This window comes from Callionymus lyra, chromosome 1 (genome assembly GCF_982586985.1).
Source record: "Callionymus lyra chromosome 1, fCalLyr1.hap1.1, whole genome shotgun sequence".
In the NCBI taxonomy this organism is placed as follows: domain Eukaryota; kingdom Metazoa; phylum Chordata; class Actinopteri; order Syngnathiformes; family Callionymidae; genus Callionymus; species Callionymus lyra.
Genome location: NC_141818.1, coordinates 52,920,214 through 52,935,213, shown reverse-complemented (window position 1 = coordinate 52,935,213; position 15,000 = coordinate 52,920,214). Strand labels below are relative to the sequence as shown.

Sequence of the window (15,000 nt, the reverse complement as noted above, 5' to 3'; positions counted from 1 at the left end):
ACAAACTATGATCAACTACACAAACTCATCATAATAAGACGACAATACACTTGATAAAAATAATTACAAATACAATAACGTGATGAAAATTAAATACTTATAAATAAACTAATACTAAAGTTATAAAGAACTAGTACAGAAGTTATGGAGGAACAAGAAAAATACTATGAAGTTAATTGAGTGTTTTCTGAATAATAACTATATTATACAACATTTATATACCATATTATATTATATTGATAATAGTATTATTAAGATCAACTCAAAACATAAATAAAATGTATATTTAAACCAGATTATCGTCCATAAACGTTAACATTAAACACCATAAATAACATGAGTTGGTGAAAAAGAAAGAGAAATAAACGTAACATTGATCAGTCGTTTCCTCTTTAACGTGTTTATTAACGACCACATGATGTTTTGGTTCATTTTCAATGAATCAGTTCAATGAAGTATTTAAACCAGCGACTCCTTCGTTGTTCGATTCAACAGATCAAAGAAAAAGATTGAAGAGAAACGAGTGATTAACGGAAGAAACAGCGACTGGAGTGAAAAACTGCAACAATCTCTACAGTCGCACAATCTCACACCAGGAAACACAAACGTGTCATTTGTAACACAAAGATGTGTGAGACACACTGATGCTGCACCAGGAAAACTGATGGAGAAGAAAGTGAGATTCGTGGAGAAGACATGAGAAGATCAGAAGCGTTCGTGGTGTTTTAGTTCAATGTGTTTTAGTTCAATGTGTTTTCAATGTGTTTTAGTTCAATTTGTTTTCAATGTGTTTTAGTTCAATGTGTTTTAATTCAATGTGTTTTAGTTCAACGTGTTTTATTTCAATGTGTTTCAATGTGTTTTAGTTCAATGTGTTTTCAATGTGTTTTAGTTCAATGTGTTTTAATTCAATGTGTTTTAGTTCAATGTGTTTTAATTCAATGTGTTTTATTTCAATGTGTTTTATTTCAATGTGTTTTATTTCAATGTCTTTTAGTTCAATGTGTTTTATTTCAATGTGTTTTATTTCAATGTGTTTTATTTCAATGTGTTTTAGTTCAATGTGTTTTAGTTCAATGTGTTTTATTTCAATGTGTTTTAGTTCAATGTGTTTTAGTTCAATGTGTTTTAGTTCAATGTGTTTTATTTCAATGTGTTTTATTTCAATGTGTTTTATTTCAATGTGTTTTAGTTCAATGTGTTTTATTTCAATGTGTTTTATTTCAATGTGTTTTAGTTCAATGTGTTTTATTTCAATGTGTTTTAGTTCAATGTGTTTTATTTCAATGTGTTTTATTTCAATGTGTTTTAGTTCAATGTGTTTTATTTCAATGTGTTTTAGTTCAATGTGTTTTAGTTCAATGTGTTTTAGTTCAATGTGTTTTAGTTCAATGTGTTTTATTTCAATGTGTTTTATTTCAATGTGTTTTAGTTCAATGTGTTTTAGTTCAATGTGTTTTAGTTCAATGTGTTTTATTTCAATGTGTTTTATTTCAATGTGTTTTAGTTCAATGTGTTTTATTTCAATGTGTTTTAGTTCAATGTGTTTTAGTTCAATGTGTTTTATTTCAATGTGTTTTAGTTCAATGTGTTTTATTTCAATGTGTTTTAGTTCAATGTGTTTTATTTCAATGTGTTTTAGTTCAATGTGTTTTAGTTCAATGTGTTTTATTTCAATGTGTTTTAGTTCAATGTGTTTTATTTCAATGTGTTTTAGTTCAATGTGTTTTATTTCAATGTGTTTTATTTCAATGTGTTTTAGTTCAATGTGTTTTATTTCAATGTGTTTTAGTTCAATGTGTTTTATTTCAATGTGTTTTAGTTCAATGTGTTTTAGTTCAATGTGTTTTATTTCAATGTGTTTTAGTTCAATGTGTTTTATTTCAATGTGTTTTAGTTCAATGTGTTTTAGTTCAATGTGTTTTATTTCAATGTGTTTTAGTTCAATGTGTTTTAGTTCAATGTGTTTTATTTCAATGTGTTTTAGTTCAATGTGTTTTAGTTCAATGTGTTTTAGTTCAATGTGTTTTAGTTCAATGTGTTTTAATTCAATGTGTTTTATTTCAATGTGTTTTAGTTCAATGTGTTTTAGTTCAATGTGTTTTAGTTCAATGTGTTTTAGTTCAATGTGTTTTAATTCAATGTGTTTTATTTCAATGTGTTTTAGTTCAATGTGTTTTATTTCAATGTGTTTTAGTTCAATGTGTTTTAGTTCAATGTGTTTTAGTTCAATGTGTTTTAGTTCAATGTGTGTGTTTGCCTTGAAAGATCTTTACATTTGAGTGTGTGATGTGACGACGAGTTACCAGTACGAGCTTTTGAAGAAAATGAAGACAATTTTCAAATAAAACAAAATGTATAAACCGTGTTTAAAATGCAAAAAACCCAAATAAACCATTTTTCAAATGTAAATAAAACAAAAAAAACAATTTTTAAATGCATAAAAATGTAAAATAAAAATAAAAATACAATAAAGTTATCAAATGCAAAAAAATGTAAAGAACTATTTCTAAATGCATAAAAATCTAGAATCTAACTTTAAAATGCAAAAAAAAATTTAGAAAACAATTTCTTAAAAAAAAGAAAATGTAGGAACCAATTTCCAAAATTTTAAGAAATGTGAAACCATTTTTCAAATGGTAAAAAATATATATTTTAAATACTATTTTAAAATACAAAAGAAATATAGAAACTTATTTCTTTAAAAAAAATAAAGTGTATGAACCAACTTCCAAAATTTTAAGAAATGTAGATTCCATTTTTCAAATGCTAAGATGTTTTTTTAAATACTATTTTAAAATACAAAGAAATATAGAAACCGATTTCTGTCAAGAAAAAATGTAGAAATAATTTTTCAAATGCATAAAAATGTAGAAACAAATATTCAAAATTCAAAAGAACCTGGAACCCTATTTTAAAATGAATACACACACTGAGGATACAATAGAGTCACACACACACTGATGATACAATAGAGTCACACATCACAACAACACACACACTGACGATACAATAGAGTCACACATCACAACAACACACACACACTGATGATACAATAGAGTCACACATCACAACACACACACACACCGATGATACAATAGAGTCACACATCACAACAACACACACACACCGATGATACAATAGAGTCACACATCACAACAACACACACACACTGATGATACAATAGAGTCACACATCACAACAACACACACTGATGATACAATAGAGTCACACATCACAACAGCACACACACACTGATGATACAATAGAGTCACACATCACAACAACACACACTGATGATACAATAGAGTCACACATCACAACAGCACACACACACTGATGATACAATAGAGTCACACATCACAACAACACACACACACCGATGATACAATAGAGTCACACATCACAACAACACACACACACTGATGATACAATAGAGTCACACATCACAACACACACACTGATGATACAATAGAGTCACACATCACAACAACACACACACTGATGATACAATAGAGTCACACATCACACCAACACACACACTGATGATACAATAGAGTCACACATCACACCAACACACACACTGATGATACAATAGAGTCATACATCACACCAACACACACACACTGATGATACAATAGAGTCACACATCACAACACACACACTGATGATACAATAGAGTCACACATCACAACAACACACACACACTGATGATACAATAGAGTCACACATCACAACAACACACACACTGATGATACAATAGAGTCACACATCACAACAACACACACACACTGATGATACAATAGAGTCACACATCACAACAACACACACACACACTGATGATACAATAGAGTCACACATCACAACAACACACACACACTGATGATACAATAGAGTCACACATCACAACAACACACACACTGATGATACAATAGAGTCACACATCACTACAACACACACACACTGATGATACAATAGAGTCACACATCACAACAACACACACACTGATGATACAATAGAGTCACACATCACTACAACACACACACACTGATGATACAATAGAGTCACTCATCACAACAACACACACTGATGATACAATAGAGTCAAACATCACAACAACACACACACTGATGATACAATAGAGTCACACATCACAACAGCACACACACTGATGATACAATAGAGTCACACATCACAACAACAACACACACACACTGATGATACAATAGAGTCACACATCACAACAACACACACACACACTGATGATACAATAGAGTCACTCATCACAACAACACACACTGATGATACAATAGAGTCACACATCACAACAACACACACACTGATGATACAATAGAGTCACACATCACAACAACACACACACACTGATGATACAATAGAGTCACACATCACAACAACACACACACACACTGATGATACAATAGAGTCACTCATCACAACAACACACACTGATGATACAATAGAGTCACACATCACAACAACACACACACTGATGATACAATAGAGTCACACATCACAACAACACACACACTGATGATACAATAGAGTCACACATCACAACAACACACACACTGATGATACAATAGAGTCACACATCACAACAACACACACACTGATGATACAATAGAGTCACACATCACTACAACACACACACACTGATGATACAATAGAGTCACACATCACAACAACACACACACACTGATGATACAATAGAGTCACTCATCACAACAACACACACACACACTGATGATACAATAGAGTCACACATCACAACAACACACACACTGATGATACAATAGAGTCACACATCACTACAACACACACACACTGATGATACAATAGAGTCACACATCACAACACACACACTGATGATACAATAGAGTCACACATCACAACAACACACACACACTGATGATACAATAGAGTCACACATCACAACAACACACACTGATGATACAATAGATGGATGGATGGATGGATGGATGGATGGATGGATGGATGGATGGATGGATGGATGGATGGATGGATGGATGGATGGATGATGATGGATGGATGGATGGATGGATGGATGGATGGATGGATGGATGGATGGATGGATGGATGGATGGATGGATGGATGGATGGATGGATGGATGGATGGATGGATGGATGGATGGATGGATGGATGGATGGATGGATGGATGGATGGATGGATGGATGGATGGATGGATGGATGGATGGATGGATGGATGGATGGATGGATGGATGGATGGATGGATGGATGGATGGATGGATGGATGGATGGATGGATGGATGGATGGATGTGTCGTTGTGTCCCTGAAGACACTTTTCCCTGATTGCTCCTGATGGCAGATTCAGCGCCATGTGGTGCAGCCTACTCTCATGGCTGTCAAAGCGCTTTGTGACCCTGGTCTAGAAAGGCGCTATATAAATAGACATATTATTATTATTATGGATGATGGATGGATGACACATGTTCGTATGTTTTCAAACACGTGATTGTTTTCTGTCAAACAGAGAATCTGAACAAACTGACAAACATTTGCGTGAGAAACTAAAGCAGCTCCTCTGAGAGTCCAGCGTCCCAGATTAAAAGCATTTGATGTAATTACATGTTTCCTCCATCTCGTCTGGTACTTCTATGTGTACTATTGAAGTATTGACTCCAGGTATCTCAGATCCTTCATCCACGTCGGGGAAAAAACACTTTTCTCTCCGGCGCGTTTTATCGACAGCAGCGACGTGAACAATGATCAGTCGATCCTCGCGGAGATAATTCAAGACGCGCCGCACGAGCGTCAGATGATATCAGACGTAAACGAGACCAACCAGGAGTGAAAACCAGCGAAAACATCTCAGCGAACGGGAAATAAGTGCCGAGAGGTTGTCGCTTCAGGACGTACGATCATCAGATCTGGACGTGAAGTAGAGACTATGATGACCTTGATGGAGCGTCTCGTTTGACCTTCAAGAACCAACGTGGACATGAGAAGTAAAGTGGTTGAACTTTTGGAAACGTCCTGTTTGGTCCTGAGCTGCATCTAACATGATCCCTGTTTCTAAGTGAAGAACTTCATTATCATTTTTTAATACAGTCTGGTTCTGATCAAGGTTTCTGCCTGTTAAAAGCTAAATGTCTTCTGATAATCCGCAGACACCTGTATCCTATTGTATCATCAGTGTGTGTGTGTGTGTGTTGTTGTGATGTGTGACTCTATTGTATCATCAGTGTGTGTGTGTTGTTGTGATGTGTGACTCTATTGTATCATCAGTGTGTGTGTGTTGTTGTGCTGTGTGACTCTATTGTATCATCAGTGTGTGTGTTGTTGTTGTGATGTGTGACTCTATTGTATCATCAGTGTGTGTGTGTTGTTGTGATGTGTGACTCTATTGTATCATCAGTGTGTGTGTGTTGTTGTGATGTGTGACTCTATTGTATCATCAGTGTGTGTTGTTGTGATGTGTGACTCTATTGTATCATCAGTGTGTGTGTTGTTGTGATGTGTGACTCTATTGTATCATCAGTGTGTGTGTTGTTGTGATGTGTGACTCTATTGTATCATCAGTGTGTGTGTTGTTGTGATGTGTGACTCTATTGTATCATCAGTGTGTGTGTTGTTGTGATGTTTAACTCTATTGTATCATCAGTGTGTGTGTGTTGTTGTGATGTGTGACTCTATTGTATCATCAGTGTGCGTTTGTTGTGATGTTTAACTCTATTGTATCATCAGTGTGTGTGTGTTGTTGTGATGTGTGACTCTATTGTATCATCAGTGTGTGTGTGTATGTTGTTTGACAGTTTCAATAAAGTTGAATTCAATTGAACTCAATTTAAACAGATTAAAAACTGTGTTTTTATTTGAGGCCAAAAACGAATATAAGAAAAAACTTAAATTTAAAAATAAACAATTGATACAGTATCGTACAAAAAATGTATCCTCGATAGACGGCGTAAATATTAAGTATTTGAAATATTAAATGAGAATTTATTTAATTTAATTATATAGTTTCTTTCAAATATCAGAAACAGTAGTTATTTCAAATTCTTATATATATTTAGATATTTTGCGTCACAAAAACAAATTGAATGGAATTTCTTTAATCTAAAAATCAAAAGCTAGATGCTAACACTAAGCTAGCTAATGACGAGTTTTTGTTCCTTTAAATAAAAATAAGACATTAAATAAGATTTGAGTTTTGAAATGTTCTTTACTGAGGGATAATGTTTTTGAACCTGTTCACCGTGTCTGCCGAGGACTTGTTCTCCCAGTGAGACGCGAGTACTTCCTTGAACTTATATGTCGTGACGCGTCGCTGCCTCACGGTGACGTTGATCAACACAAACGAGACAGAAGTGAGCGACTAGTTTGAAGACGACACCGTTAAAGATGAAAGACAGGATTAGAGAGAAGAAGAAAACATGGTTTAAAAGTGTCTTTGTCTTATTTTGATCGTGTGAAAACTGCAAGTGTATTTAAACTTATTAACTCAGCGAAAATGTCTACTATGACTTGACGAAGTCGTAACTGCTTTCATTTGTTTTCAAACCAAAATATGTCCAAACATCAGCTTTAAAAGCTGCTGTAGTTACTGTATCCTCTTGTCCTCAGTCATCACTGTATCCTCTCGTCCTCAGTCATCACTGTATGCTCTCGTCCTCAGTCATCACTGTATCCTCTCGTCCTCAGTCATCACTGTATCCTCTCGTCCTCAGTCATCACTGTATGCTCTCGTCCTCAGTCATCACTGTATCCTCTCGTCCTCAGTCATCACTGTATCCTCTCGTCCTCAGTCATCACTGTATGCTCTCGTCCTCAGTCATCACTGTATCCTCTCGTCCTCAGTCATCACTGTATCCTCTTGTCCTCAGTCATCACTGTATCCTCTCGTCCTCAGTCATCACTGTATGCTCTCGTCCTCAGTCATCACGGTATCCTCTCAGTCCAGTGACCGAGGAAACAGTTGTGACTGAGGACGAGAGGATACAGTTATGAATGAAGACGAGAGGATACAGTGATAACTGAAGACGAGAGGGTATGGGGATGACTGAGGACGAGAGGATACAGAGATGTCTGAGGACGATAGGATAAAGTGATGACTGAGAACGAGAGCATACAGTGATGACTGAGGACGAGAGGATACATTGAGTCCAGCAGCTTTTAAAGCTGATGTTTGGACATATTTTGGTTTGAGAACAAATGAAAGCAGTTACGACTTCGTCAAGAGTCATGTGGTCTGTAAATACTACAACACCAGAGTCAAGTACTGGACAATACTACACATATATACTTGTAACTACACTATCACAACACCAGAGTCAAGTACTGGACAATACTACACATATATACTTGTAACTACACTATCACAACACCAGCGTCAAGTACTGGACAATACTACACATATATACTTTATACTACACTATCACAACACCCGAGTCAAGTACTGGACAATACTACACATATATACTTTATACTACACTATGACTATATATCGTTTACCAGGTATTGTGATTCGTAATGTATCAAAGATTCTTAACGATACAAACTCTTGTTATTTATACATCATGAGGATGAAATGACCTCCTTGGAGGAGGTAAATATGGCACTAGTTAGCAACAGTGTCGTGGACTCAGTGTTTATCTGAGCAAACGTTCCAGGACAAGAATGTTGGACGAGCTCTGGACGTCTCTGTGTAACTGGATCAGTTTCAAGAAGGCGATCGCTCCGTCCAGGAACTGGACCTGGTCCGGGATCAGAGCGCCGGCTCGGCTCCAGCCCGGCCTGTGAGTGACGACAGATAAGTGTATTTCAAAGGGATTACACCCCGGCTGGCTGGGATGGCAACAGCCCCCCCCGAGGTATGTGTTTAATTCGTGTCACAATTACTGATCATCTGCACCACTTCCTGCGAGCAAAAGAGAAACGAGTTTTTACAAGAACATCAGATAAAGGAGCAGAGAAAAGAGCTGATGGTCTGCGATGCGTCCTCTCCTGATGCATGCTGGGAGACGTAAACTGCTGAGCCACAGAAATGCGAGTTCAAGAATGACAGAAGAAAGAGACCGTGATGTCGACGCCATCGCGAGGACGTGAGTGACGAGCAGTTCAGAAGGACGACCACCGGGAGCAGAGATACGAGAGGAAATCACTGCTGGTCGTTAAAGAGGCTTCACGGAGGTCAGCGACGCACACATCACTTCCTGTGTGTTCACGTGCAGGTAGTACAGTGTTTTACAACGACTAAAATACATGTTTTCACTATCAAGAGGTTTATTAATAGTATTTTAATAATTGAATCTTTAAAAATCGACTATTTCCAACATTTTTTTTTTGTATTTCCACATAGATTTTGACATTTTTATTTCAATAATTTCAAAATAAAATTCGCTATTCAATTTTTTCTTTATTTATAGCATTTTTAATTCAATATAGAAGGTTGGTATAATAATACCAACATGAATTATTTTGTTTTTACACATTGTTTGAGTTAGATTTTCTAATTCCAATAAGATTCAATTTTTTATTTTTTAAATTTTCAGTCATAATTTACAGACCACATGACTCTTGATGAAGTCGTAACTGCTTTATTTTTTATATATTTTTTAACAGAACTATGTCCAAACATCAGCTTATAAAGCTGCTGGAGTCCACTGTATCCTCTCGTCCTCAGTCATCGCCAGTATCTCAAGGATTTCATTTTTCCTATAGCTGTGAAGGAGGGGATGACTGCTGCCATCTAGTGGCATCTAGTAGCCTTTTAAATTCACTAATAAAATGTTGGTATGAAGTTCTACTATTTCTATATTTAATTAAAAAGGCTGCATGTTAAAACAAATATTATTATAATATAATATATAATATATTATTATTATATTTTAACTCTGTGTATTTTTTTTGTATTTTAATTATTTTAAAGAGAAATCAATCTTTCAATAAACATAATATTGAATGTAATTATTCAATACAAAACTAATTTCAATTTCGAAATGATTAAATTAAATTATTTACAAAAATACTGTAATTCTTCTAAACAAGAATATTTCAATCAAAGCTAGAACAATAGAAATGTTTAGATGAATCATTCAATTTTCTGATGACACTGAAATCCTCCATATTTAAAAAGGTTAAACATTTGACTGACACGGACAACAGTGATTCGTGGAGACACTGCAAGAACTTGATGAATATTCATGAGGCACTGACGTCTGATCACACCGTGGCAACGAACCAACAACCATAAGAGTCATCATTTAACAACCTTGTGTAGGAGTCGCCTTGAAACCTCAAATCAACTCCATATTCTTTTACTGAACATAACCAACTCTTTCAATTCTCTCTCACTTGAGCGGATTTGAGCTTCTTAGTCGCCGGAGCTCACCTGTAGTAACACCTGTCAATGATCCTGACTCACCTGTAGCATCAACACCTGAGACTGTCAATGATGCTGACTCACCTGATCGTTGTGTGAGCTCAACGTTAATGAATGAAAGCATCAGAAACATTTAGTAAATAGTATATATGTGTAGTATTGTCGAATACTTGACTCTGGTGTTGTGTTATTGTACTAACGAGTATATTTGTGTAGTATTGTCCAGTACTTGACTCTGGTGTTGTGTTATTGTACTAACGAGTATATTTGTGTAGTATTGTCCAGTACTTGACTCTGGTGTTGTGATAGTGTAGTAACAAGTATATATGTGTAGTATTGTCCAGTACTTGACTCTGGTGTTGTGATAGTGTAGTAACAAGTATATATGTGTAGTATTGTCCAGTACTTGACTCTGGTGTTGTGATAGTGTAGTAACAAGTATATATGTGTAGTATTGTCCAGTACTTGACTCTGGTGTTGTGATAGTGTAGTAACAAGTATATATGTGTAGTATTGTCCAGTACTTGACCCTGGTGTTGTGATAGTGTAGTAACAAGTATATATGTGTAGTATTGTCCAGTACTTGAATCTGGTGTTGTGATAGTGTAGTAACAAGTATATATGTGTAGTATTGTCCAGTACTTGACTCTGGTGTTGTGATAGTGTAGTAACAAGCATATATGTGTAGTATTGTCCAGTACTTGACTCTAGTGTTGTGATAGTGTAGTAACAAGTATATATGTGTATTATTGTCCAGTACTTGACTCTGGTGTTGTGATAGTGTAGTAACAAGTATATATGTGTATTATTGTCCAGTACTTGACTCTGGTGTTGTGATAGTGTAGTAAAAAGGATATATGTGTATTATTGTCCAGTACTTGACTCTGGTGTTGTGATAGTGTAGTAAAAAGGATATATGTGTAGTATTGTCCAGTACTTGACTCTGGTGTTGTAGTATTTACAGACCACATGACTCTTGATGAAGTCGTAACTTCTTTCATTTGTTTTCAAACCAAAATATGTCCAAACATCAGCTTTAAAAGGTGCTGGAGTCACTGTATCCTCTCGTCCTCAGTCATCACTGTATCCTCGCAGTCATCAATGTATCCTCGCAGTCATCAATGTGTCCTCTCGTCCTCAGTCATCAATGTATCCTCTCGTCCTAATTATCACTGTATCCTCTCGTCCTCAGTCATTACTGTATCATCTCGTCCTCAGTCACATCACTGTATCCTCTCAGTCTTCCCTGTATCCTCTTGTCCTCATTCATCACTGTATCCTCTCGTCCTCAGTCATCACTGTATCATCTTGTCCTCAGTCATCACTGTATCCTCTCGTCCTCAGTCATCACTGTATCATCTTGTCCTCAGTCATCACTGTATCCTCTCGTCCTCAGTCATCACTGTATCATCTTGTCCTCAGTCATCACTGTATCCTCTCGTCCTCAGTCATCACTGTATCATCTTGTCCTCAGTCACATCACTGTATCCTCTCAGTCATCACTGTATCCTCTCGTCCTCAGTCACCGCCATGATTTTATTCTTCCTTCAGCTACAGAGGAAGTTATGCTGCCATCTAGTGGCCAGAAGTACATTTCTTAAAAACACACCTAATTGAAACCTAAACAATAAAATAACTCTGATATAAATAAAATATGATTTTTAGGCCCACATTTTTGAAGATTAACGTTTGAAATAAATAAAGTAATTGATACAGTATCGTACAAAAAATGTATTTACGATATTTAAGTGTATTAATACTTTCTTTGACCCCTAAATTATACCTACAATACTAATTCAAAAATGTTTAAACATCTACATCTAAACCTGAGGTGATTATTTTGAATCCAAATGTTTAAAAAAACACTTTGAAAGTATTTTCTCATCGAAGTCTTGATCATTTTAACAAAAGTGTCAAGAGAAGCTTCAGAGACGATTCTAAACTCAAGCTGCCATGACTCGCCCGGATCTCTTCAGTCCTCCTGACCCTGAAGATCCAGTGAATGACTTTCTTCTGACTCATATCTCCAACAAAAGCATCTCCACGTCCGTCTCTCCTTCTTTTTTAAATTCCTTCTTTCTTCAGTTGCTTCTTGACAAGTTCCTGAAGTAAGAACCCCACAGAGATGCTCGACATCGTGAATCACCGACAGATCCCAGAGTTTTGATCCTGGAGAAGGAGTGCGAGGAAGAATGGAGGCTGACAAGCCAAGATAAGATGAGCGAGAGTGATTAGCCGCGATCCCAGGAAGAGATAAGAAAAAGAAAGGATGGAGTCTGCGGCTCAATTACTCGCGGAGAGAAAACAAAGTACAGAGTGAAGATGATGAAACACAATGCAAACAAAACATGGACTTCTATGCGGTCGTCTGATGATGGACGGGTGGTGTTTTTTCTTTTCTTTCTTTAAGGAAACGGGTCACTGCCGGTCCACCGCAGGTCACTCGGTGTCATGAATTATTCAGTTAATACATTCAATTTCCTCAAGGGACACGTTTTAAACTGACACTGTTTAAGGGGCCGTCAAGCCAGCGGCGAAAATCCATAAAATTAACCCAAATACGCTAAGAATAATAATTCATACACGCCAGACTTTCCATGGACCGGCGTCAGCTCGTCCTCGGTTCTTCTTTGGTTACTGGTTTTTCCTTGACCTTCTCTTTTTTATCTTCTAGTGGATCATGCTGTTGTTTTCACTTTCACTTTCGTCAGTTTATTTGCCATCTTGTGGACATTTTTGGCACTGCTTGGTGTATAAGTTAAGACTGTTCAACACTTGTTTGGTGCTTTAACTCATGGGTCTCCTGCTTATATTTATAAATATTTATACAACATTCATTTTAAAATGATTTAAAGTCCACATGAAGTTGATCTGATTATTTTGAGGAGCAAGACATTCTCACAAAAAGGACCAGGATTTTTACGAAGTACGAAATAACTTCATGAGGGCCACAGACATCCGGTCCAAGGGCCTCACGTGGAACATCTCAACAGCAGAGAAGGTGTGTTCAGGTGCAGGTCTAGCCTCACTACAAACAACACTCACCTCCTTCAGCTCCTTGGCCACATCCTTCAGGTCGCCCAAGATGTTCTCCAGGTTCTCCACGATTGTCTTGATCTCCTTTTTCACGTGCACTTTGGAGACCCCTGCGTCAGCCCCTGGCTCGCCGGACATGCTTCGGTCTCTGGCCGCCTCAGTGTCGCGGAGGATGTCGAGTTGAAATCCCGCGTCGGCGACTCCGCCGGAGCATTGTCTCAGTCGTCACTTCTGCTCCTGGATCACGACCAGGACCGGGCGAGACGGAGCCAGGCGTTCAGCGGGCGCCACTGAGCATGCGCAGTGGAGCGAGACACGGAGAGCGTTCATGTCCGAATCTCGCATCGTCGCTGGAAATCTCAGTCTCTCCTCAAAGTCCGGAGCAGGACGTGGAGACTGGGATGAAGGAGCAGGAGCAGCGAGGAGGAGAAGACAGTTGTCCGTCAGTTACGGTCCGTCATCCGCGCAGAAGACGCTCCTCACGCGCGTGTTTCTTCCTCACGGTCACGGACTTAGTGACGATGAAAAGCGCGACAGAAACCCTGAAGCCTCTGGAGACACTTTCCTCCGAAACACTGAGCGTCACTTTCATCCTGTTTCCATCTCAGCCTCCTCGAGAGTCTGAGCAGCAGCGAGGAGGAGGAGGATGCCCTCACTCCCTCTCTCCTCCTCCTCTCTCCTCCTCCTCTCTCCTCCCCCTCTTCCTCTCTCCGCCTCCTCTCTCCTCCTCCTCTCTCCTCCTCCTCTTCCTCTTTCCTCTTCCTCTCTCCTCCTCCTCTCTCCTCCTCCTCTCTCCTCCCCCTCTTCCTCTCTCCTCTTCCTCTCTCCTCCTCCTCTCTCCTCCCCCTCTTCCTCTCTCCTCCTCCTCTCTCCTCCTCTTCCTCTCTCCTCCTCCTCTCTCCTCCTCCTCTCTCCTCCTCCTCTTCCTCTCTCCTCCTCCTCTCTCCTCCTCCTCTTCCTCTCTCCTCTTCCTCTCTCCTCCTCCTCTTCCTCTCCTCTCTTCTCCTCCTCTCTCCTCCTCCTCTCTCCTCCTCCTCTCTCCTCCTCCTCTTCCTCTCCCCTCCTCCTCCTCCTCTCTCCTCCTCCTCTCTCCTCCTCCTCTTCCTCTTTCCTCTTCCTCTCTCCTCCTCCTCTCTCCTCCTCCTCTCTCCTCCCCCTCCTCCTCTCTCCTCCTCCTCTCTCCTCCTCCTCTTCCTCTCCTCCTCCTCCACCTTCTCTCTCCTCCTCCTCTTCATCTCTCCTCCTCTTCCTCCTCCTCTTCCTCTCTCCCCCTCCTTTCTCCTCCTCCTCTTCCTCTCTCCTCCTCCTCTTCCTCCTCCTCCTCTCTCCTCCTCCTCCTCCTCTCCTCATACCTCCCCAGTAACTGGTTCATGAACCAAGCTAACACATGATAATCACCTTCATGTTCCTGCAGATAAAAGAGTTTATTCAGTAAATAAACTTCAAGCGATTTTCACCCGAAATCCACTCATTGTCGACTAATGTTGAGATTATTCTCAGAATAATCTGTTCATTTTAGACTTATAGACAACAATGTTTGTTCATTTTAATGTAGCGACTGGAGCTCAGTTGTCTTTG

General features: G+C 38.3%; 1 protein-coding gene across 1 annotated transcript in view; it reads right to left on the bottom strand.

Annotated features, from left to right (window-relative positions):
• The window catches only part of prr16 (proline rich 16), a 16,997-nt gene extending 3,437 nt beyond the window's left edge, over positions 1–13,560 (bottom strand). Inside the window, exon 1 of the mRNA XM_087785635.1 lies at positions 13,432–13,560. Coding sequence (XP_087641761.1) covers positions 13,432–13,560 — 129 coding nt within the window. The remainder of the gene's footprint in view (positions 1–13,431) is intronic.
• Positions 13,561–15,000: the final 1,440 nt, after the last annotated feature.